The sequence below is a fragment of the Alligator mississippiensis genome, chromosome 5 (assembly GCF_030867095.1).
Source record: "Alligator mississippiensis isolate rAllMis1 chromosome 5, rAllMis1, whole genome shotgun sequence".
Classification (NCBI taxonomy): domain Eukaryota; kingdom Metazoa; phylum Chordata; order Crocodylia; family Alligatoridae; genus Alligator; species Alligator mississippiensis.
The window spans coordinates 411,487-432,702 of record NC_081828.1 but is presented as its reverse complement, the minus strand read 5'-3'; the positions used below and the strand labels follow the sequence as shown (position 1 = coordinate 432,702).

Genomic DNA, 21,216 nt, shown 5'->3' with positions numbered 1-21,216 from the left:
CAGGAGCAAACAATTCCTGCTCTGTGTGGCTGGCTCATGCAGAGCCGTCCTTGGCGGGGACAATGTCCCCTCTGTGGCTCTGTCCTCCCACAGGCAGCAGGAGCTCGGGCGGGCAGACTCCTGCCTGCCCGCGACGAAGGCCAAAGCTGTGGCCTCCCTGGAAAGCCACTGCCCAGCTACCCAGGGCCTGCAGGCTCCCCGGCCTGCTTCCGTGTCAGGGCTCCCGGGGCCATAGCCCTGCTGTGCAATCTGTTAGCCACTGCAGCCACGATTTAAAACGGAGGCTCCACTGAATCCAGCATGAAGCCACAATGCACCCGGTGCAGCACCCAGGGCAGCAGGGGACGAGGGGCACGGTTCTGACTGCTGCACTCACTGCAGAGAGGTCCGTTCGGTGCCGCTGACCCGCGCGCTGATAACGCCTGTCTACATCGGGGAGGCTGAGGCAGGCGGTGGCAGTTTGGGCAGCAGAAGACAGGTCTTTTTTTGTCACCAGGAGGTCTGGGCACAAAATGGCATCACATGCAAAGGGAGTCTCTGGGCTGCAGCCTGCACGGGGCCCTGGCCATATGCAGCGGCACATCATCCCTTTATGAGAGGACCTGTCTGCAAAGGCTCCTGAAGTGGGCTGGTGCTGGGGGCTCTGTCTGGCCCCGCTCCCGCCAGGCTGCAGGGCCCCGCTAGCCCGTGAGACGCGCAGGCGCTGCAGCGCACTGGCGATGAAGCCTGGCACAAACAAACATGCAGCAGGAAGCCAGCCTGTGCCATCTGAGCTTGCAGGTCGCAACAGGTTAGCAGCGTGGCATGGGGGTGGAGGGTGAGGTCAGGAGCGCGAGAACCACAGCTCTTAGTCATGGCTCCCCTCCTGCTGCCAGAGCCAGCTGGCAGCATCCCACAGGCCTTGCGGCCGAGGGCGAGCTCCCAGGAGGGAGACGGGAGACAGGAGACTTTACAGAGCAGGTGTTGTCAGGAGCGTCCCAGAGAGGCTGCTGCGGGCGGGGGCAGCAGGGGCACCGTGCAGCTGGCTGTCTGGAAGGAAGGTGTGAGCTACCACTGCAGCGCGCAACCTTGCCCGTGTCTTGATGTGCTCTCCCTGGCACTGTGGACAGAAACAGGGGCTGTATCTAGCCTTGATCTCAGTGGCCTAGGGTCAGAGCCAGGCAAACCTGCAGCTTATACCCCCTCTTGAGAAATGTGTGGGGAGGGGGAGGGCCCAGACAGCATTGCCAGGTGCATGTGACTCAGGCCACGTCTGTATGCTGAGGAGCGGATTTAAACCCACTGAGCTATTTGCTGGACATCCTTGTTTCAGCTTACATCAGGACAGGCTGGGCTCAGCTCACATGGAAAAGAAGACAGAGCGGGGATCTGATCACAGAATCATAGATCAGGCTGCAAGGGACCTCGGGAGGTCACATCTAGTCCAACCAACCCCATGCTCCAAGTAGGACTAGCCACGACTACATCATCCCAGCCACAACTTTGTCTACCCAGGTCTTAAAGACTTCTAAGGATGGAGACTCTGCCACCGCTCTGAGTAACCTGTTCCAGGAGTTCACCACCCTCCTGGTGAGAAAGTTTTTCATAATATCCAACCTCAACTTCCCTTGCTGCAACTGGAGCCCATTGCTCCTTGTCCTGTCATCTGCCTCCACTGAGAACAGTCCACCTCCATCCTCTTTGGAGCCACCCTGCAGGGCTGCTATCAAATCCCTCCTCAGTCTTCTCCAGACTAAATCAGCCCAGTTCCCTCATCCTCTCCTCAGAAGTCCTGTCCCCCAGCCCCCAAACCTTTTTGTTGCTCTACTCTGGACTCTCCAACATGTCCACATCCTTTCTATAGTGGGGGGCCCACAACTGGACACCGGACTCCAGATGTGACCTCCCCAGTGCTGAACAGAGGGGAAGGATCACTGCCCTCGATCTGCTGGCAACACTCCTCCCAATGCAGCCCAGGATGCCCTTAGCCTTCCTGGCACCAGGGGTGCACTGCTGACTGCTGTTCAGCTTCTTATCCACTGTCACCGCCAGTCCTTTTCTGCAGAGCTACTGCCCAGCCCATCACCCCCAGCCTGTACTGGTACATGGGATTGTTTAAGTGCAGGACTTTGCACTTGTCCTTGTTGAACCTCATGAGATTTCTCTTGATGCAGTCCTCCAATTCATCAAGGTCTCTCTGAATCCTAGTCCAACCCTCCAGCGTATCTACTACTCCCCCCAGCTGGGTGTCATTGCAGACTTGCTGAGGGTGCGCTGCATCCCACCTTCCAGGTTGATGATGAAGACATTGAACAAAACTAATCCCAGGACCGACTCCTGGGGCACTGCACTTGACACCAGCTGCCAACTAGACATTGAGCCATTGATTACTACCCTCCGAGCCCCACAATCCATCCAGTTTTCTGTCCACCTTAGGGTCCATTCATCCAGCCCGTACTTCCTTAGCTTGCTTGTGAGAATGCTGTGGGAGCCCGTATCAAAAGCCTTGCTAAAATCAAGATACACCACATCCACTGGTCTCCCCCGATCCACAGATCCAGTCGCCTTGTCATAGAAGGCATCAGGTCGGTCAGGCATGACCTGTCCTTGGTGAACCCATGTGGACTGTTCCTAATCACTTTTTTTTCCCTCCAAGTGCTTAGAAAGGGATTACTTGAGGATCTGCTCCGTGATTTTTCTAGGGACTGAGGTTTGGCTGACTGGTCTGTAATTCCCTGGATCCTCCTTCTTCTCTTTCTTAAATATGGGCAATATGTTTGCCCTTTTCCAATCATCGGGGACCTCTCCTGATCTCCATGAGTTTTCAAAGATGATGGCCAGTGGCTCTGCAGTCACACCATCCAACTCCCTCGGCACTCTCAGGTGCATCCCCTCGGGCCCCATGGACTTGTACATGTCCAGCGTTTCTAAGTAGTCCCTAGCCTGTTCTTTCACCATTGAGGGCTGCTCACCTCCTCCCCAAACTGTGCTGCCCGGTGCAGTAGTCTGGAAGCTGCCCCTGCCTGTGAAGACTGAGGTGAAGAAGGCATAGAGCACTTCAGTCTTTTCTGCATCTTCTGTCACGAGTTTACCTCCCCCACGCAGGATGGGACCCACACTTTCCCTGATCCACCTCTTGCTACAGACATACTTGTAGAAACCCTTCTTGCTACCCTATTCGAAGCAAGGTTTCTTTGGCAGAATTCTCGATGATAAGGAGAGATGCTGGATAAGCTTCCAGGCACACCATGCCATTCCACAGGTCCAGGAAAGAAGTGGACACAGCCTCAGTTGCTTCAGATATTAAAACAACTGTTATAAAAAGGATGGTGATTAGTTGTTTGGCATCCCCTAGCAACAGGACAAGAAGTAATGGTCTGAAACTGCAATGAGAAATTGTGGTTGGAAATGAAGAAGAGTTTCCTTACACAGGACAGTTCAGTGCTGGAAACAGATTATGTAAAGAAGTTGCAGAATCTCCATCAGTGGAAGCAGATTAAGCAAAGAAGCTTGTGCCTTGAGCTAGGGGTTGGATGAGACGAGCTCCTGAGCTCCGTTCCTTCTCTATAAGTTATCTGGAAATGAAGCATCCACACGTGGGCACAGGCCAGCAAAGTTACACGGGTGCACGTCTGTCTATATGTTGATAGGGCCTTGGGTTATCTTGTCTGACCTGCTGGGTGTCAAAGGCCATGAGGCATTACCTCTGTAGGGAGCCCTTTAACTTGGTTTTATCTGCACCAGGACACGGAAACAGCTGTTGCAGACTAAGCTGAAATCCTCATCACAATTTTCTGATGATGCAGCTCCTTCTTTGGACGCTATTCCAGAACAAGGTGCTTTCCCCTGCAATAATCAGGGCACTTGCAAGGCAGAGTAATTACTTACTCTGAAGTAAAATGACTTCTATTCCGGAATAGCGTCCACATGAGGATCTCTTTAGGAGCAGCTCAGTTTGCAGCAGTTGTCCTGGTCAACTTCTTGTCATTCACAGCATCCAACGAAGTAGGCTGTAGCCTAGGAAAGTTCCTGCCTCTCTGAACAGGTTAGCCCGTAACGTGTCACACAGCCCTGGCCATCGCCCTTGGTGGACAAGCCTGAAGTGTAGCTTGTGTTTGACAGAAGCACATCTCCCTGAAAGGTTTGACATGCAGACATCAAGTACTTGGGAACCCAGCACTTCTCTTAGCACACTGTCCAAGTGCTCCGTCCGGTACTCTCTTGAAACAGCTGCAGCATCCAGCCCTGGGCCTTGTTACACCTCTATTTTAGATAGTGAAGGGACCTTGGCATTTTCCCCCTCAAGACACTTGCACACGGTAGTCAAGCCACCCTGTAAACTTTCCAAGATGCCAAGCAAATTAAGCTCTTCACACCTCTCACTGCAAAATGTTTTCTCCAGACCTCAAATCCTCTTTGTGGCTCTTCTCAACTTTTCAACCTGCTCCAACTTTTCAACCTCACTCCACACTGTGCAGTATTTCAGTACGGGCTTGACAGAGGCTGTCAAGAGGTAGAATCATCCCTCCTCTAATTATACATCCAAGCATTGTCTCCCTGGGAGCTAGTGTGGAGTTGCTTCTCCTTCCCAGCCCCTAGATGCCTTTCAGTCCTGCTTCTCAGGATGCAGCATGCCATGCCAGAGGTCCAGCCAGCATCCCTACTTCCTGGATGCATACCTGCATCAAACAGCATTTGGTCTGAATGGTCCTAGCTGGCCTAGTGGTCCCAGCCACTCTGTTGGACTGCCCTCACCGGTATTTACCGCTCTGCCCCTCTGTGTCAGCCACAAGGTTACAAGCAGCAATTCTGGGTTGACCTCCATGTTGCTGTTGAAAATGATAAACAGGATTGAGCCTGGACCCAACCCCTGCAGCACCCTACACATACCCACATTTAATGAGTTTTCTCCGTTGCCAGCTCTGTTCTGAGGTCTGTCATGTCTGCCTCTTCTCTTTTGTGTGTCCTGTCACCGTGTTCGAATTGGGGTCCACAAATGGGTGCACGCTATTGCTCGATCTGTAGCCTTAGCAAGGTCCTCACTGGCCCAGTTTCCTCGTATGTGACCAGGACAGCAGGTGTTCTGTAGTCTGAAAGTTTTCTCCAATTTTGCACAGGTGTCTGTGTTGCTGGAGCGTCCCTGCAGCTGCATCTTCGCTTTACTCTCACCAGCCCGTTTGGATGCAGTCCAAGCTCCTCCACATTGGCTAGGCACGCTCTGCGGCTGCAGGGAAGTTTCGCAGTTCTGATGTTCATCCTGACTCCGTCCTGGGTCATCTCTAGTTGTGATGGCCGTGCTTTCATTAGTGTGGCCGTTGGTGTTTCATCCAGTGGCTGTGCTGTAGAGAAAGCTTCCATGATTTTAGTCTCCTGGGAGCTGCACTGTGGCCGCGCAGCGGGTGCTGCTTGTCTTCAATCTGCTGCGCGTATTGTTTTGCTTGGTGCTGCTGCCCTGATGTCCGGTGGGATGAATCCAATGAGTAAGTGGTGACCATTGACATTTGTTGGTTTAAATTAATCCAGGGATGCACCTGCAGCTTTCATCCAGCACTGTCTACCTTCTCTGCATGTGCCAAGCTTTGCCAAACTAGACGTGCAGAACCAGCTGCTGGACAACAACGTGCAAGTGCAGTGACTTGTAAAGTTGCTGGGCTGACCCTCCATTTGGGGCTGACGAGTTTCTTCAATGCACTGTCCTGAGAACGGGCTTTGCGCTTTGTATCTGTCAGAGAGCTGGTTTATCACGCGTTTCCTGTGTGCCTTATTGGTAGTAGATCCAGCGATTTTGAATTGGAATATTCTGCAGAACTGCGTGAATGGGCTGCACAGAAATCCAAGTCTAGTGCACCTGTGCTGCTGCCTGACTCGGACGCTGCGCCAGGTGTCGGGGCGGGGCGGGGTGCTGTGATAGGTGTTGGGGCGGGGCGGGGTGGGGCGGGGCGGGGCAGGATGCTGTGCCAGGTGTGTGGGGGGGCAGGAGGTGGGGCAGGGGGTGGGGTGCTGTGCCAGGTGTCGGGGCAGTGGGGTGGGGTGGGGTAGGGCAGGATGCTGTGCCAGGTGTGTGGGGGGGCAGGAGGTGGGGCAGGGGGTGGGGTGCTGTGCCAGGTGTTGGGGCAGTGGGGTGGGGTGGGGTGGGGCAGGATGCTGTGCCAGGTGTGTGGGGGGGCAGGTGTCGGAGCGGGGTGCTGTGACAGGTGTCAGGGCGGGGCGGGGTGGGGCACCGTGACAGGTGTCGGGGCAGTGGGGTGGGGTGGGGTGGGGCAGGATGCTGTGCCAGGTGTGTGGGGGGGCAGGTGTCGGAGCGGGGTGCTGTGACAGGTGTCAGGGCGGGGCGGGGTGGGGCACCGTGACAGGTGTCGGGGCAGTGGGGTGGGGTGGGGCAGGATGCTGTGCCAGGTGTGTGGGGGGGCAGGTGTCGGAGCGGGGTGCTGTGACAGGTGTCAGGGTGGGGCAGGGCGCTGTGCCAGGTGTTGGGGCAGTGGGGTGGGGTGGGGTGGGGCAGGATGCTGTGCCAGGTGTGTGGGGGGGGCAGGTGTCGGAGCGGGGTGCTGTGACAGGTGTCAGGGCGGGGCGGGGCGGGGCGGGGCGCCGTGACAGGTGTCGGGGCAGTGGGGTGGGGTGGGGTGGGGCAGGATGCTGTGCCAGGTGTGTGGGGGGGCAGGTGTCGGAGCGGGGTGCTGTGACAGGTGTCAGGGCGGGGCGGGGCGGGGTGGGGCACCGTGACAGGTGTCGGGGCAGTGGGGTGGGGTGGGGCAGGATGCTGTGCCAGGTGTGTGGGGGGGCAGGTGTCGGAGCGGGGTGCTGTGACAGGTGTCAGGGTGGGGCAGGGCGCTGTGCCAGGTGTTGGGGCAGTGGGGTGGGGTGGGGTGGGGCAGGATGCTGTGCCAGGTGTGTGGGGGGGGCAGGTGTCGGAGCGGGGTGCTGTGACAGGTGTCAGGGCGGGGCGGGGCGGGGCGGGGCGCCGTGACAGGTGTCGGGGCAGTGGGGTGGGGTGGGGTGGGGCAGGATGCTGTGCCAGGTGTGTGGGGGGGCAGGTGTCGGAGCGGGGTGCTGTGACAGGTGTCAGGGCGGGGCGGGGTGGGGCACCGTGACAGGTGTCGGGGCAGTGGGGTGGGGTGGGGCAGGATGCTGTGCCAGGTGTGTGGGGGGGCAGGTGTCGGAGCGGGGTGCTGTGACAGGTGTCAGGGTGGGGCAGGGCGCTGTGCCAGGTGTTGGGGCAGTGGGGTGGGGTGGGGTGGGGCAGGATGCTGTGCCAGGTGTGTGGGGGGGCAGGTGTCGGAGCGGGGTGCTGTGACAGGTGTCAGGGTGGGGCAGGGCGCTGTGCCAGGTGTTGGGGCAGTGGGGTGGGGTGGGGTGGGGCAGGATGCTGTGCCAGGTGTGTGGGGGGGCAGGTGTCGGAGCGGGGTGCTGTGACAGGTGTCAGGGCGGGGCGGGGCGGGGCGGGGCGCCGTGACAGGTGTCGGGGCAGTGGGGTGGGGTGGGGTGGGGCAGGATGCTGTGCCAGGTGTGTGGGGGGGCGCAGGTGGCGGGGCGGGGCGGGGCGGGGCGGGGTGCTGTGCCAGGGGTGTGTGTGTGTGTGGGGGGGGGGGAGGCGGGCAGGTTGCGGCGGCTCGTGGCGGCGGCCGGGGGGTGCGGGTGGCGGTGGCGGGTGACGGCGGCGGCGGGGCCTCGCGCTGGGCCCGGCTGCGGCGCCTGGTCCCGGCCCGGCCCGGCCCGGCCCGGCCCCGCCCCGCCCGGCTGGCGCTCCTCCCCGCGGGGCGGGCCCGGCGGCGGCGGCGGCGCCAATCGGCGGCACTGGGGCCCGGGCGGCGCCTTTTAACGGCGGGCGAGGCCCGGCTCGGCTCGGCTCGGCTCGGCCCAGCGCAGCGGCGGCTGTGGTCCCGGCGGAGAGGGGAGGAGACGAGCGGAGCGGAGCGGAGCGGAGCGGAGCGGTGCGGCCGGTGAGTGCGGGGCCGGGGGCCCCGTGTGCGCCGCTGCGCTGGAGCCGCGGGGCCGGGGCCGGGGCCGGGGCCGGGGCCGGGGGAGTCTGGGCCCGGCCCGTGTGTCCGCTTCCGCGATGGCCCGGGTGGGGCGGGGCGGGGCGGGGCGGCTCCGCGCGGCGGCCGGCCCTTCGCTCCGGCCCGACCCGGCCCATCCCGGCCCGGCGAGAGCGGCCCCGGCCGCTGCCACGGGGCCCGGCCTGGCGCGGGGTCGGACTGCGGCTGCGGGTCCCGGGCGCGGCCCAGCGCTGCGCTGTGCGGAGGATGCCGGGCCCGGGGCCGGGGCCGGCGGGGCGAGCGCTGGGCTTGCCCCGGGGCCGGGCTGAGCATGCCGGCCAGGCCCTGGGGCCGCGCTCGTGCCCCCTGCCCGCGCCCGGCTCCAAGGCGTCTTTCTCCGCAGCCTGAAGCGCCCGAGAGCCGTCCCGGCCCGCAGCCCAGGTGAGCGAGCGCCGTGGCGGGCCGCGCGTGCCCTGGCTGTCCCGGGGGAGCCGGGGCGGCGAGGGGCATGCCGGGGCACCCTGGGCGGTGAGGGGCGCGCTGGTTTTGGCCGTGCCCGGCGCCGGAGCCGCATCTCCCACGCAGCCGGCATCAATGTGCCATTGAGAGACGCCTCTCCCCCCGCCTCCTCGTGCCGGCTGGCCGTGCCAGGCCTCGCGCCGACCCGGCACAATGTTGGCTTTGAGAGCGGGCGCGTGGAGGTGCGCGGCCTCTGCCGGGCGCGCCGCTGGGGGGGGTCCGTCACCGTCTCGGGCCGGGCAAGGCGGCCCACGGGGCAGCCCGGTGGCACCCTGGGGCGTCCTGCCGCCCAGGCAGCCCTGCAGAGGCCTCGGGCTCCTGAGCCAGCCCGGTGCTCCTCCAAGGCACGTGCCCGTCCGTCTCCTTGTCTTGGGACGGTGCCACGGGGCCGCTGCGAGTGTCCAGCACCTGCGACCCCGCTCAGGCCAGCACGTGGCAGGGGCCTGCGCTGATGGGATGGGACAGTCCCTGTGCCTGGCTCCTGCGCGTGGAGCTGGAGCGACCCCGAGCCCAGCCGGGGGTAGGAAGGGAAGGGATGGCCACGCCTGCTGTGCAGCACTGCTGGGCGAGCTGCTCGGGACGCGCTGCCCCACAGAAGCCGGGTGGCTGGCGTGTGGGAAGGGGCACAGGATTCGGCTCCTGGGGGGCGGGAGGGAGCCGTGTGGGAGGACGGGGGTGCTGGGCAGGTCGCGCAGCGGGAGGGCGCGTGCCGGCCGGCGGGCGCTGTGCGGGCAGTGGCGGGCATGCTGCACAGCGGGGGCCTGGTCCCGCGTGAGCCCTGCCGCAGAGCGGCTGTGCTGGCCGGAGCGTCTGACCGTGCTGCCGGAGGTGGGGCGGCCCCGGTGCCGCGGGGCAGGGAGCACGGGGATCCCAGAGCTGGTGCTGAGGATGCTGGCTGGCAGCCAGGCTCTGCGAAGCCCTGGCACAGCTGTTCTGCCCGCCGCATGGGTCATGTCGGGGACAGGGATTGTAGATGAGCCAGGGCACCTCATCCCATCCCGGCCTGCCCGGCCTGCCATGCTGTGGGCTCGAAGCTGGAGCCATCCCTCGGGGCATGCAGGGCCTGGGCTGGGGAGGGGTGGCAGACGGCTGGAGCTGGCAGTGCTCGGTGGCACTTGGCGGCCACGGCAGGGCCTGTACAGCACTGTCCACGGGGGGGGGGGGGCCAAAGCACGGGGCCCGGGGTGGTTGCCCTAATTGGCCCCCCCAGGGATGGCCCTGCTCAGAGCTGTGGGCGTGCTGGCGGGCCGGGCAGTCCAAAGTTTCCACCTGTGTCTAATGATTAATGGCTGGAGGCCAGGGACGTCACGAAGAGATGGTCCCCCCCCCGCCGTGGCATGGCACTGGGGGTCTGGGCCTTGCAAGCACTGGCCCCGCTCTGGCCGTGGGCTGCTCTGTCCGTGGAGGGGAGGGTGAGGTCAGCACGCCCTGTGAGGGGCTGGACCCGCTGCCGTGTGTGCAGCTCTTCCTGGGCCCCCACAGCCCGTGGGTCATGCACGGGAAGGGAGGCATCCAGCAGGTGCTCGGGGCTGGCTCCATGCAGGTGTTACCGGTTCTGCTTGCCAGGCCGGGTCCTTGGAGCCTTCCCAGCCTGGGCGTGGCTCTGCAGGCCCATTCCTGAGGAGCTGTGAGTAGTGGTTGCAGTGGCCACGTGCAGGCCCCGTTGGGCTGGGCAGTGCCTGCCAGCCATGCCCTGTGCTGCTGGCTCCTAGTGCCAGGCTGGGGCTGGGCCAGGCCAGGTCTCCCCTGTCCGGGAAGCTGCTCTTCCCTTCCTCTACCCGCCCCGCGCCCAAGGGCTGCTGCGTTCCGCCCCCTGAGTCACTGCTGTTTTCCCTCCCTCCCATCCAGGGCTGCCCTAATCCCTGGCACGCTGCTGCTGCTGCTGACGCTGCCGTGCTCCCCTCCACTGGGCTCGGCAGGAAGTGCCGGCTCTCTGACGTCTACTCCGCTCTTCCGCTGCCCTCCTCTCCTCTCCTGCACTGCCAGAGCCTCTGGCTGCTCCCGGCTGTCCTGACCAGTGCCCAGCCCTGTGCAGCTGCCGCACTGCCCCGTCCCTGCAGACGGGGCAAGGCCCCTGCAGTAAGCAATCTGGAAGGGGCAGGGGCCACAGGTGCACCCGCAGCCCCATGCCCCCGCAGTGGGAAGGGGAGGACAATGCCAGTTCTGGATACCCAGCCTGGGAGGGGCTGGGGCTCAGGCTTGGGCCCTGCTCCACCCCGTCTCCACCCACACTGTCATGCTGCCCCCTGTTCTGCTTCTGGGTGTCTGGCCCTTCATCTCTGGTCCCCAGTCCCTGGCATGGGCTTTGGCACCATGTGTGCTCTGGCCCTGGCTCAGTCCTTTGTCCCCTGCTCTTCTCGGAGGTGCCAGGCCGTGCTTTTCCCTGCAGGCTTGTGTGGGTCGTGCCAGTCCCAGATGCCCCTGCTGGTTCCTGTAGTGGGGCAGAAAGACCCTCTGAGTCCTCTGCCCTTTCTGGGTCCCCATCCAGGGGGCTGTGGGGCCAGGCAGAAGCTCCTGGCAAAGCGGGCAGCGCTGCCTCTTGCCTACAAATGGGGAAGCCTCCTTGGCGCAGCAGGAAGTGACTAGGCGAATCTGCAGCAGTCAAAGAGTCCTGGCCAGCAGGCTCCAACCCACACTGCAACTGCACCCTGCCACGGGGCCCTCCAGGACCCTCCCCACAGCCACGCAAGCGCCCTACTGGAGCATGCGGCCAGCTGTGGCTGGGGCCCTGCGCTGGCCCACAAAGCCCCTTGGGCAAGGCAGCAGTGGTGTGGTGTGGCGTGAAGCTGAGCATGAGGTAGGGACCTGCATGGCTCGCCTGCTCCGTGGCAGCTGGGGAGGGGCACCGTGGGTGTGCCGTAAATGTGCGATCGGTCTCTGCGCAGCCCCCCCTGCCTTGGGCCGTCGAGTTGCCAGAGCTCTGCGCTCCTCATTTCGGGCGGGAGGACTGGCTCTGCCAGACAGGATCCCCGTGGATGTGGTGCTGGCAGTCTCCCACCTGGGCCTGCATGCGCTGGGGCAGCTCCCCAGGTGGCTGTGCTGGGCTGGAGGCCACAGTGTGCCCACTGGCCTGGGAGCCCAGGAGGTCGGGTGCTGGAAGCTCCCAGCGGAGACTGGGTTGGGATGTCCCCAAACCCAGGGCCTCGTCTGCTGCTACGGGCAGAACTTGGTGTGACCCCATAGAGGGGCGTGGTACTCTGCGCTGGCTCCTGAGTGCAGCCCACCCTCTGCTTCCGTGGGCTGGGTGCCACTGGCTCGGCCCGAGAGGCCCTGGCAGCAACCTGGCTGCTTGCTTTGGCCGGGGACCTCGCCCCGAGCCATGGCTGTCTGCCACGGGCAGAATTGCTGTCGTCTGTGCCGCCTCCTCCCTCCCTCATCAGCACCAGCCCAGCAGGCTGGTGTCATGGGTGCAGGCATTGGTGCTGACACGGGGCAGCTATTCTTGCATGGTACCAGGTGCCTGGGCCCTCCCTGCCCTGGGGCATGAGGCATCATCCCCACGTGCCTCTGTCTCTTGTGTGCACACCCTGTCCCCTCGCTGTTCCTTGTGGGGGTCCATCACCAGGATGTCTAGGCTGAGGCTTCCTGGCTGAGGCTTGGCTTTGGCCAAACTTCTTCATGCTTCAGGCGGTTTGCTCGTGCAGCTCTTAGCTGCCCCCGCCTGCTTGTATGCTCTTGCCTTCCTCCCTCCACCCCCAACCCACTGAGTTTTGGGGGCAGGTCCATCTTGGCTGTTTGGGAATGCTCACCAGTGAACCTTGCTTGAGCTGCGAGTGGCAGCGCCGAGCAGCAGTTGTCCTGAGACCGCGGAGGTGTAGGAGGAGTAGGGTGCGCTGGCACTGCAGGCAGCCCCTCTGCCCCATGGCACCAGACCTTCTCCTGTCAGGAAGCCCTTAGCACTTGGCCCTGCTGTTGCCCTGCTCGGCTCTGCTCCCCAGCGAGGGCTGTCTGCATGGTGCCTCGTTGCATCGGTGACCACGGGGCTGGGGTGCCTGGCAGCAGGTGCATCCAGAGGTGACGGGCGCGGTGAGGATCTGATCTGCAGCCCATGTGCTGTGTCTGGGTGCTCGCGAGGATGCTGCCTGGTGCTGGGCTGCAGCTCTCCTGGGGCCTGGCTCCTGTCCACACCTTTTCCTGGGGCATGAAAGCGTTGCTCTGCCCGTTGCTGGGGGAAGGAAATGTTGCAAGCCTGCAGATCATCTTGTGGGGCTTCTCCAGCTCATGTGCCACAGGCCTCCGTGTCCAGACCTGCCCAGTCTGACCCGCTTCAGGGGCCCCTTTGAGCCCCCTCTTCAGGGGCAGAGCAGGGTCTTGGTGTTAAAGGGCCATTCTGGGAACCAAGGAAGGTGCGGGTGAAGCTGGACTCTTGTGCTCCAGAGAACAAGTGCAAGTAAATTTTTAGCTCGGGTCTAGCAACAATGGAGCCCTTGATGGGCAGTGCCAGAATGGTGTTCTGGAAATGCCTCTGCTCTGTGGTAGTTTGTGTAACCTCAGGCTTGTAGGAGCCCTCTTTCCCCTCACTGCTGGCTCGGCCGCAGACAGGCACTGGCCAGGAAACGCTGTCGAGGCAGAAGAGCACCATTTCCCAGCTGGGCCTGGGTTTTGCTGTCCTGTTACCTGGCCAGGACCCCGCAGAGCTGTTGCATGAGGGAGTGGCCCCAGAGCTCATGTCCCGCCTAAGTGAGATGAGCTTGCCTCTGTTATAGCGTGTCCTGTCCTGAGCCAGGTCTGACAGGACTTGGACCACACTACAACCCCAAGCAGCCTTTAGCCCACCTCCATCTCTTGCACCTTTTTAAACCCCCTGCCTGTGCCGCTCTTGCCTTGGCGGCGGCTGCTGCTGCTTCTCTTGCCCAAGCTTTGATGGAGGGGATGTGAGTGAAGGCTGTGCCGAGGAGGCCTCCCTCCGAGGCAGGACAGTTGGGGCCTCCCTGCGTGAGGAGCGCCCGTCTGGGCTGGGCAGTTGGAGCTGGGGCTGAGGAGGGGACCCCTGGGTCGGCACCAGCAGGAGGGAGCGTGTGCTGCTGGGCGGCTGTGGCGGTGAGCTACCCCTTGCTGCGGCGACTTGCTGCTGCCCTGGAGCGCTGGGCATGGGGGTGCTGTCGCCGCCACCTCCTGCCGGGCTGGCAGGTACTGGAGGAAGCGCGGGGCTTGGTCCGCAGCCGGGGTCTGGCAGCAGCGGGGCCCGAGTGAGAGCACGGCTGGGACGGGAACACTGCCCTGGAGCAGGGTCTGGGCACGGGCCAGAGCCCCTGTCAACCTCTCCCCACCCACTGCCTGTAAGGACCCTCGTGGGCTGCTGCACGGGCCCCTCCAGGCTACGGCCGTTGCTGGGGGTGGAGGGGGCAGATGGCCTGTGCAGCCCCCTACCTCGAGCCCTGCAGCGACCTGGCTTCCCTGATCCAGTGCTGTGCAAGTGTGTCCAGCAGCCGCTCCCCTGGCAGTGGGCTGAGGCCTGTCCCTGGGGCCTGTGGGTGGTGGACCTGGGGACTGGCCTCCTGTCTGCAGGTGCCAGGCCCTGTCCTGCATGCCGACAGGCTGGCTCGCTCCCAGCTGGGGCCTTGCCTGCATTCCCCCTTGGCCCTGCCTGTGCCAGGCACCTGCTGGCTTCCTGGCTCTGGTCCCGGGCACGAGGGAAGGGGAGCAAGTGCCGGGTCTCCTGGGCGGAGCCCAGGGCTGCCAGCCAGAAGCTGAGTGCCATTTCCTCTCCAGGCGCGCCCCCTGCTCTCCCCCCGCCAGCTGTGGTGCCAGGGGGGCTAGTGGCTGTCCACGGGTCGGAGTTCACGTGGGCTTCAAGGCCCCCTGCCCGTGATGGAAGAGCTGCCTGTCGGGAGCCCCTGCCCCAGGCACGGCCCTTGGGCCCAGGCACTGTGGGGCTGGGGCTGGGGCTGGCTCTGCCCATGAAGGTGATGGAGGCAGCAGGTGGGTGCGGGGACCAAGGTCAAGTGCAGCCCTTAGCAGGGGGCACAGGAGCTGGGCTGGGCATGGCATCATGCGAGTGCTGGCCGGGGGTGGCTGACTCCTGCGGTGCCTGGGGCCGTGGCTTAGAGGAACCTGCTGCCACCTCTTCCCTGAACAGTGTGGGCACAGCTGCTCCGTCTTCTCCCCACGTGAGCGCGGACCTGGCAGGGCCCTTCCGCCCAGCCGGGGTGGAGCCGCCATGGGGGCGGCGAGGGCCACGGTGTGCTTCCGGGACCTGGTCCCAGCAACGCTGTGGGGCGGACAAGCCGACCCCTGCAGCGCCCTCAGCCCTGCTCTCCCACCTGTCTTCCCCTCCCCGAGGGAAAGGACAGACCAGTTCTTCCACCGCTGCGGAGAAAGCTGTTGGAACCGCTCGGGGCTGTAAGATAACACAGGCGGAGGCGGCGGGTGCGGCTCTGGCTTGGGTTTGTCCTGGGCGCGGTGTCCTGGAGTGGGGACGCAGCCCACGGTGGGGTGGGGCTGGCAGGCCCTGTCACGAGTGGGTCTGCCCTGGCCTGGTCATGTATCTGGTGCCCTTGCCTTCCAGCAAGCGCCTGTCCTGGGGGTGCTGTGGCTGGGCTGAGGCCCGCTCCCTGGCTGCACCCTGCCCTATGCAGCCCTGACTGCAGGGGCATCTTGATCTGCCCCCATCCTGTAGGGCTGGGGGGTCCCTGCACCCAAGCTTCACCAGTATTTGTGGGGGGGGGAGCTGCACTGAAATCCAGAGAGCAGGGCTGTGAGCTGGCTGGCTCTGCCCTCACCCCCTTCTCCTTTTGGGGGCCTGCTGGCAAGGGGCAGCGGGCAGGAGCTCAAACCAATGCAGATCTGGGCTGGGGCCTTCAGGTCTGAGGAGGTGGGTTGGTGGGGAGAAGCCCCCACCTGCTGGGAGCTTGAAGGTGGCCTGAGGCTGTGTGGCACCGGCAGCCACCATGAGCAGCACAAAGCTATAGTCGGTCGTGGGTGGGACGCTGGTGCTGGGGGGGTCTGACCCTCGTGTTCTCTCTGCAGCTTTGCCGCCTGCCGCCATGGAGGGCCTTGTGATGGCCTACCACAACTTAATGAAGAAAGCAGGTGAGGGCTGCCCCTGCCAGGTGCATGCCCATGTCCCTCTGGGAGCTGCCTCCCCTTAGGCCCAGTCCCATCACGGCTGCAGAACCCTTGGGTGTGTGGGCTGCCCCACACAACAGTCAACCTCCACCCATGCCTGGGCAGGCCCCTAGCTCCTTCATGCTGCGTGGCATCCCTGAATGTCTGCATTGTGCCTGGGGAGTGTGCATGGAGCTGGGCCAGGCCCTGCTGTGGACTAGGGCCAGCCCCACGTGGTGTGGGGGCTCCCATGGGGATCTCCCGCACTCCTCCGGGACCCAAGTGTCACCTGACACTGCCCTGTGCAGAGCTCAGGGCACGGGGGCTGGGCAGAGAAAGTAGCCTGGCCTCACTGCCCCACCACCCCACAGACCCTCGGATTGCCGAGTACCCGCTGATGGACTCGCCCTTCCTCATGATGGGGATCCTGCTGGGCTATGTGTACTTCGTGCTGTCTCTGGGCCCGCGCATGATGGCTAGCAGGAAGCCCCTGGACCTCAAGAAGTTCATGGTGGTGTACAATTTCTTCCTGGTGGGACTCTCGATCTACATCGTCTACGAGGTGAGGCCACAGCTCCACTGGCACTGCTGCTGGTGCCCAGCCTGGGCTGACCTGGTGGTGCGGGCTGGCTGGGCCCTGACCTCTGCCCTCATTGCAGTTCTTAATGGCGGGTTGGCTGACCGGCTACACCTGGAGCTGTGACCCCGTGGACACCTCCCAGAGCCCTCAGGCCCTTCGGGTGAGTCCTCTATGCCTGCGCCCCTGCCACTGCCCCCACCACTGAGCCCTGCAGCTCTGCTGTCTCCCCTGCACAGGAGCCGGGGGCTCTGGTGGCACTGAAAGCTGCTGGGGCCGTGCTGGGGGGTCCCTGTGGTTCTACTGGGAGGGCTCTGACCCCAGCCCCCTGCGCAGGGTATTGGGCGGCGGGGGGGAAGGACTGTCCTCGTGGACGTTTGTGAGGGCTGCCTGGGCCAAGGCTCCTGACATGGGCTGTGCCCTGCTGCAGATGGTGCGTGTCGCCTGGCTCTTCGTCTTCTCCAAGTTCATCGAGCTCACGGACACGGTGAGTGTCAATGGCAGAGGGCCTCGAGCTCGCCCCCTGGCACAGTAGTGAGGGGAGAACGCGTCCTCTCATGGGAGGAGGGGTCTGCGCCTGCTGCTGCTCGGGGCCAGTGGTGAGCTAGGCACTCCCTGGCAGTGGGGTTGGGCTCAGCTCCTGGTGTCATGCTGACCTTGGGAGGCCCCTCCTCGTGGCTGCTCTTTTGAGCAGGGAGGGGCAGGACTGGGGGCACCCGCATCCTGCCCCACCTGCAGCAGTGCCCCTGGCTCTGCCCTATTGGCTCCTCTGTTCTGCTCTGCTCGCAGGTGATCTTTGTGGTGCGGAAGAAGAGTGAGCAGGTCACCTTCCTGCATGTCTTCCACCACTCGGTCCTGCCCTGGAGCTGGTGGTGGGGCGCACGCTTTGGTCCAGGTAAGGCCCCGAGCAAGATGGACAATGCTCTTCCCCTGTGGGCTCTGTGGCTCCCCCACTAATGTACTCTCTTGGCCTGGCAGGTGGCATGGGCTCCTTCCATGCCATGGTGAACTCCATGGTGCATGTTGTTATGTACTTCTACTACGGGCTCTCGGCTGCCGGCCCTGCCTTCCAGAAGTACCTGTGGTGGAAGAAGCATATCACGGCCATTCAGCTGGTGAGTGTGTGGCTCCAACCCAGGGCACCAGGGCTGGGATGCTGTGGGCACTGGCTGCAGCACAGGGCTTGGGGCTGTGCCCATCTGAGCTGCTGCCAGCGGTGGCCCTGGGTGCTGCCCTGGAACCTGGCGTGGGGGCACTGTCTGCAGCTGTGAGTGACCCTCCCCTGTGCTCTACCCACAGCTGCAGTTTGTGATCGTCTCCATCCACATCTCGCAGTACTACTTCATGCCTAGCTGCAACTACCAGTTCCCTATCTTCGTCCACCTCATTTGGATCTATGGGACCATCTTCTTCATCCTCTTCTCCAACTTCTGGTACCAGTCGTACACCAAGGGCAAGCGGCTGCCCAAGAGGGCTGAGCTGGCTCCCTTGCAGAATGGTGCTACTAGCAGCCTCCATGCCAATGGCAAGGTCAAGGCCAACTAGAGGGCATGGTCCTCCCAGAGCCCATGAGTGCCCCGGGGCGGAGGCGGCTGGGACCTGTCCCTTGCTCCTGGGCATCATTCGCCAAACCAAGTGCCTATAGACTGTCCCCCACGGCCCTGGGCCTGGGCCCGCCTGCACTCCTGTCTGCCCCCTGCTCGGCATCGCCCCAGGCCATGGCCCTCACTGGGAACAGATGGGCCGTGGTCTCTTCCCCACGGGGTTCCTGCCCCGCTCATCTCCGAAGAAACCTCCCCAAGTGCCTGTGACTGCCCCTTGCATCGGGGCCCCTCCCTTCTGTCTAGGACCAAACCCGGGCCCAGCCCTGCGTCTCCCCAGGCCCCCGCAGTCGCCCATGCTGCCCCCTGCTCACCGCTGCGGCCTGTGGGCATGAGGAATGGGGCTGGCAGCTGCCCCTCTTCCCCTGCCCTGCCCTGCTCTACTCCACCGTGGTGCTCTGGATGGCAGCTGCCAATGGTACCTTTCCCCTGAGCTCAGGCCATGCCTGCCCTGTGCAGGGCACTCTGCAGAGGTGCACACTCCCTGCCTGCCCTCTTCCCCCGTCCCAGGCTGTGTTCTGCTGCTGCGGGGACTTCCACTGCTGTGCTGGCCCTGGTGCCCTGCTGGGATGCGGCCCTGGGTCCTGCTCTAGCTCAGAGCAGAGTAGCTGCGCTCCTGCCTCAACTCCCACGCAGCTGGAGCCGGAGCAATAATCCCCAGCAGTGGCTCTGGGCAGTCAGGGCAGGCACTAGCCTATGGCTCTGCCCCCACGGGGAAGAGCACGGCTGGCTCCCTCTCCAGCCTGGCCCCGGCTCCCTGGTGCTGCCCATCTCCTCTGTGCCTTGTCCAGCTGGTGCCTGGGGGCAGTGTCTGGGGCCCAGTGCTCGGCCCCAGCTCCTTGTAGCCAAAGGCTGGGGGAGGGGGTACGGCTGCACTGCTCTTGTATCATCAGAAATAAACAGACCAAGTGGCTCCACCCGTGGTCCTTCCTGCCCTTGCTGGCCGAGGCCTGGTCCGGGAGTCCCAGCCTCTCCCTTGTCCTGTGGGCTGGGCAGGATGCTGTGTCCGTCATTGCTGGGCCAGGCCTAAGTGCTGGGGGGAGGGAGCCCTGCTTGGAGCCAGCAGCTGGGCCCACGTGAGGCTGGGCTGGGCAGGGCCAGAGCCACTCCTGTGCCTGGGCTGGGGGCCAGGGCTGCAGGGCCTGAGTCAGTGCAGGGGAGGGCAGTGCAAACAGCCCCCAGCCTGGCCCTCCTCTCTTCTAGCACCTGACTGGGAGGGAGCAGGGGGCTGTGCTGCCTCAGCTGCCTGCCCGCTTTGCTCCACTCTAGGCTGCGGCCAGCCCAGGCCAGGGGCCGCCTGCTGCCACCCCGCACTGTGGAGGCAGGAGCCTCACACCTGCCTGCCCAGGGGCACACACCCCAGTGTCCCTAGCTGCTGTTGGCTGTGCTTCTGGGGAGGCTTTTCCATGCAGCAGGGCCCAAGCGCAGCGTCCTATGGCTCAGACCCACGTCCCTCTCCCAGGACAGCAGGAGCAAACGTGCTGGAGAGAGCACAGAACCAGCTTTTGCTAGTAATGTGTCCCATTTGTCACCCTTGTTGGTGTTTGCACTGCTGGGGCATGAGGTGACGGTCCTGGTTCTGGTTAAGAGTCGTTGATAGATCTGTCCTTCACGACCGGGTCCAGTCCCTTTTGAACCCCAGCTGTGCTCTCCGCCTCCCGTGGCCACGAGTGCCACTCGTTCACTGGCATCTCCTGGTAGGTTTAAATCTGTGTCCTGCTCACTGCAGCTGGTGCCCCCTGGGTCAGTTGTTCAGGCACTTGGTGACCAGCAGGTCCCTATTTGCTCTGCTCGCAGCCTGCAGGATATTAGACCCCTCTCTGATCCCACTCCATCTTCTGGCCACACAGAGGACGCCCAGCCCTTATGTCCTCCTGATTATCCCAGTTGCTCTTCTCTGCCCTGTCTCTAATTCTCAGTCCCTTTGAAGCTGTGGGAGCATAATTGCAGGTGGGCCCAAGCCACAGGTGCCCAGTGTGTCTGCATCATGGCGGGAGGCTGTTCCCCCACTTTCAGTTCCTGCAATGATGCAGGTGGCTTTTCCTGCATGCTGCTCTGAGCTGAGAATCGGCTGCAGGGACTGCGCTCTCCTGAGTGGCAGTGGCACGGTGGGCAGAGGCCTGAGCTTACTAGTCCCTGATGAAAGGCTTGAATAAAGCAGGGGATCTGGGACCCACCCAGCCACTACTGACAGCTGCCCTCTGGGAGCATGACCTTGGAGCCTGCCCCCTGCTCCAGGCAGGCAGGGCCCAAGCCAAGCCCCCACTTCAGGAGCTTGTCTAATCTGGGGTCACCGGGATCCAGCCCGTGGGGCACCCCCAGTCTGTGGTGCTGCCCTGGCTCGGAGGTGATGCACGCGGCTGAGCCAGGCCAGCCTTGTGCTCAGAGCCGGAGATGTCACGTGGTGCCTGTCCTGGCTGGTGTGGGAAGCTGGCCGGGGGGCAGGGGGGTGGTGAAACGGCTCACACACCCAGCCCATGGGGCCAGAGGCTTGTGCCACCCTTGAGCCCACCAAAGCGCAAGTCACCAGCAGCAGCTACTCTGCACAGCTCAGGGCCAAGTGCCCCGGCCCCACCACCCCCGGGCTGTGCTATGCAGACCAGAGGAGGTAGCATGGCCCGTGCCTGTGCCCTTCCTGACCCAGGCTGAAGCCCAGCAGGAGCATCAGTGCTACGCAGGCCCCATTGCAGCCAGCACCCAGTGCCTTCCTCAGGGAAGCAGTGAAGGCAGCGATTGGGGGCTGCAAAGGAGAGCAGGGACATGACCACTCCTCTGACACTCCCGCGTTAATGATTAATCTTTAGTTAGTTATTCATTCAGGGGGTACTCCTTACCAGCTGCTGCTCATCACCCTGCTGCAATCCCCTCCTCACCATGCAGTGTGACATGCAGCAGTGCCAAGTGGCGCAGCCCTGCTCCTGCCCTTAGGCAGATAACCCACGTGAGTCCCCGTGCCCGTGCCTAGGCCTTGCTGCTTGGCTGGCACCTGCAGCCACCTGCACACCTTGTAGGGAAGCAGGTCCTGGGCTCCCAGTGGTGGCTGCTGCTGGCCCCTCTAAGCTGCACCCATGCTGCTGCATGGTGCGGGGGCCACTGGGCCCTGCAGCTGGCTGCTCACTGCAGCTCCTGCGCTGCTCCACCCTGGCTGTGTCCTTGAGCCTGTCCCAGGCCCTGCAGTGTCCGTGCTGTGCCACCCACTGCCCCTGCTATTGCAAGTGGTGACTCACTGCTGCCTGGGACAGCCTGGCTCAGCCCAGCCCAGCCCAACGCTGGCACCTGGTCCCATGTCTTCCAGCCTGGGCAGCACTGTCACCCTCCAGCAAGGGACTGAGGCAACCCCACGGCCCTGCTGCTGCTCTGCAGCCCGACACCCCCCAGGCAGTGCCCACCCACCGTACCCTACGTGCACTGCTGCCCAGGGCTGCTGGAGCAGCTTGGAGTCCTGGCAAGGCCTTGGCTTCAACTGAATGCATGTGCCCAGGCAGGTATTGCAGCTGCTATGCTTCACTGTCTCCCC

At 63.6% G+C, this 21,216-nt stretch overlaps 1 protein-coding gene across 2 annotated transcripts; it reads left to right on the top strand.

The window, feature by feature from the left end:
• The first annotated feature begins 7,640 nt into the window (after positions 1 to 7,640).
• On the top strand, positions 7,641 to 18,616 carry ELOVL1 (ELOVL fatty acid elongase 1). Of its 2 annotated transcripts, XM_059727685.1 has the most exons (9): positions 7,641 to 7,919; positions 8,359 to 8,396; positions 15,444 to 15,506; positions 15,893 to 16,083; positions 16,181 to 16,261; positions 16,529 to 16,585; positions 16,888 to 16,993; positions 17,077 to 17,213; positions 17,398 to 18,616. In XM_059727685.1, the coding sequence occupies exons 3-9, from the start codon at positions 15,461 to 15,463 to the stop codon at positions 17,641 to 17,643; spliced, it is 864 nt and encodes a 287-aa protein (XP_059583668.1). In that variant the 5' UTR covers positions 7,641 to 7,919; positions 8,359 to 8,396; positions 15,444 to 15,460; the 3' UTR covers positions 17,644 to 18,616. The 2 variants fall into 2 exon arrangements, with proteins under 2 accessions (XP_059583668.1, XP_059583666.1); XM_059727683.1 differs by lacking the exon at positions 8,359 to 8,396 and having other exon boundaries at positions 7,774 to 7,919.
• Positions 18,617 to 21,216: the final 2,600 nt, after the last annotated feature.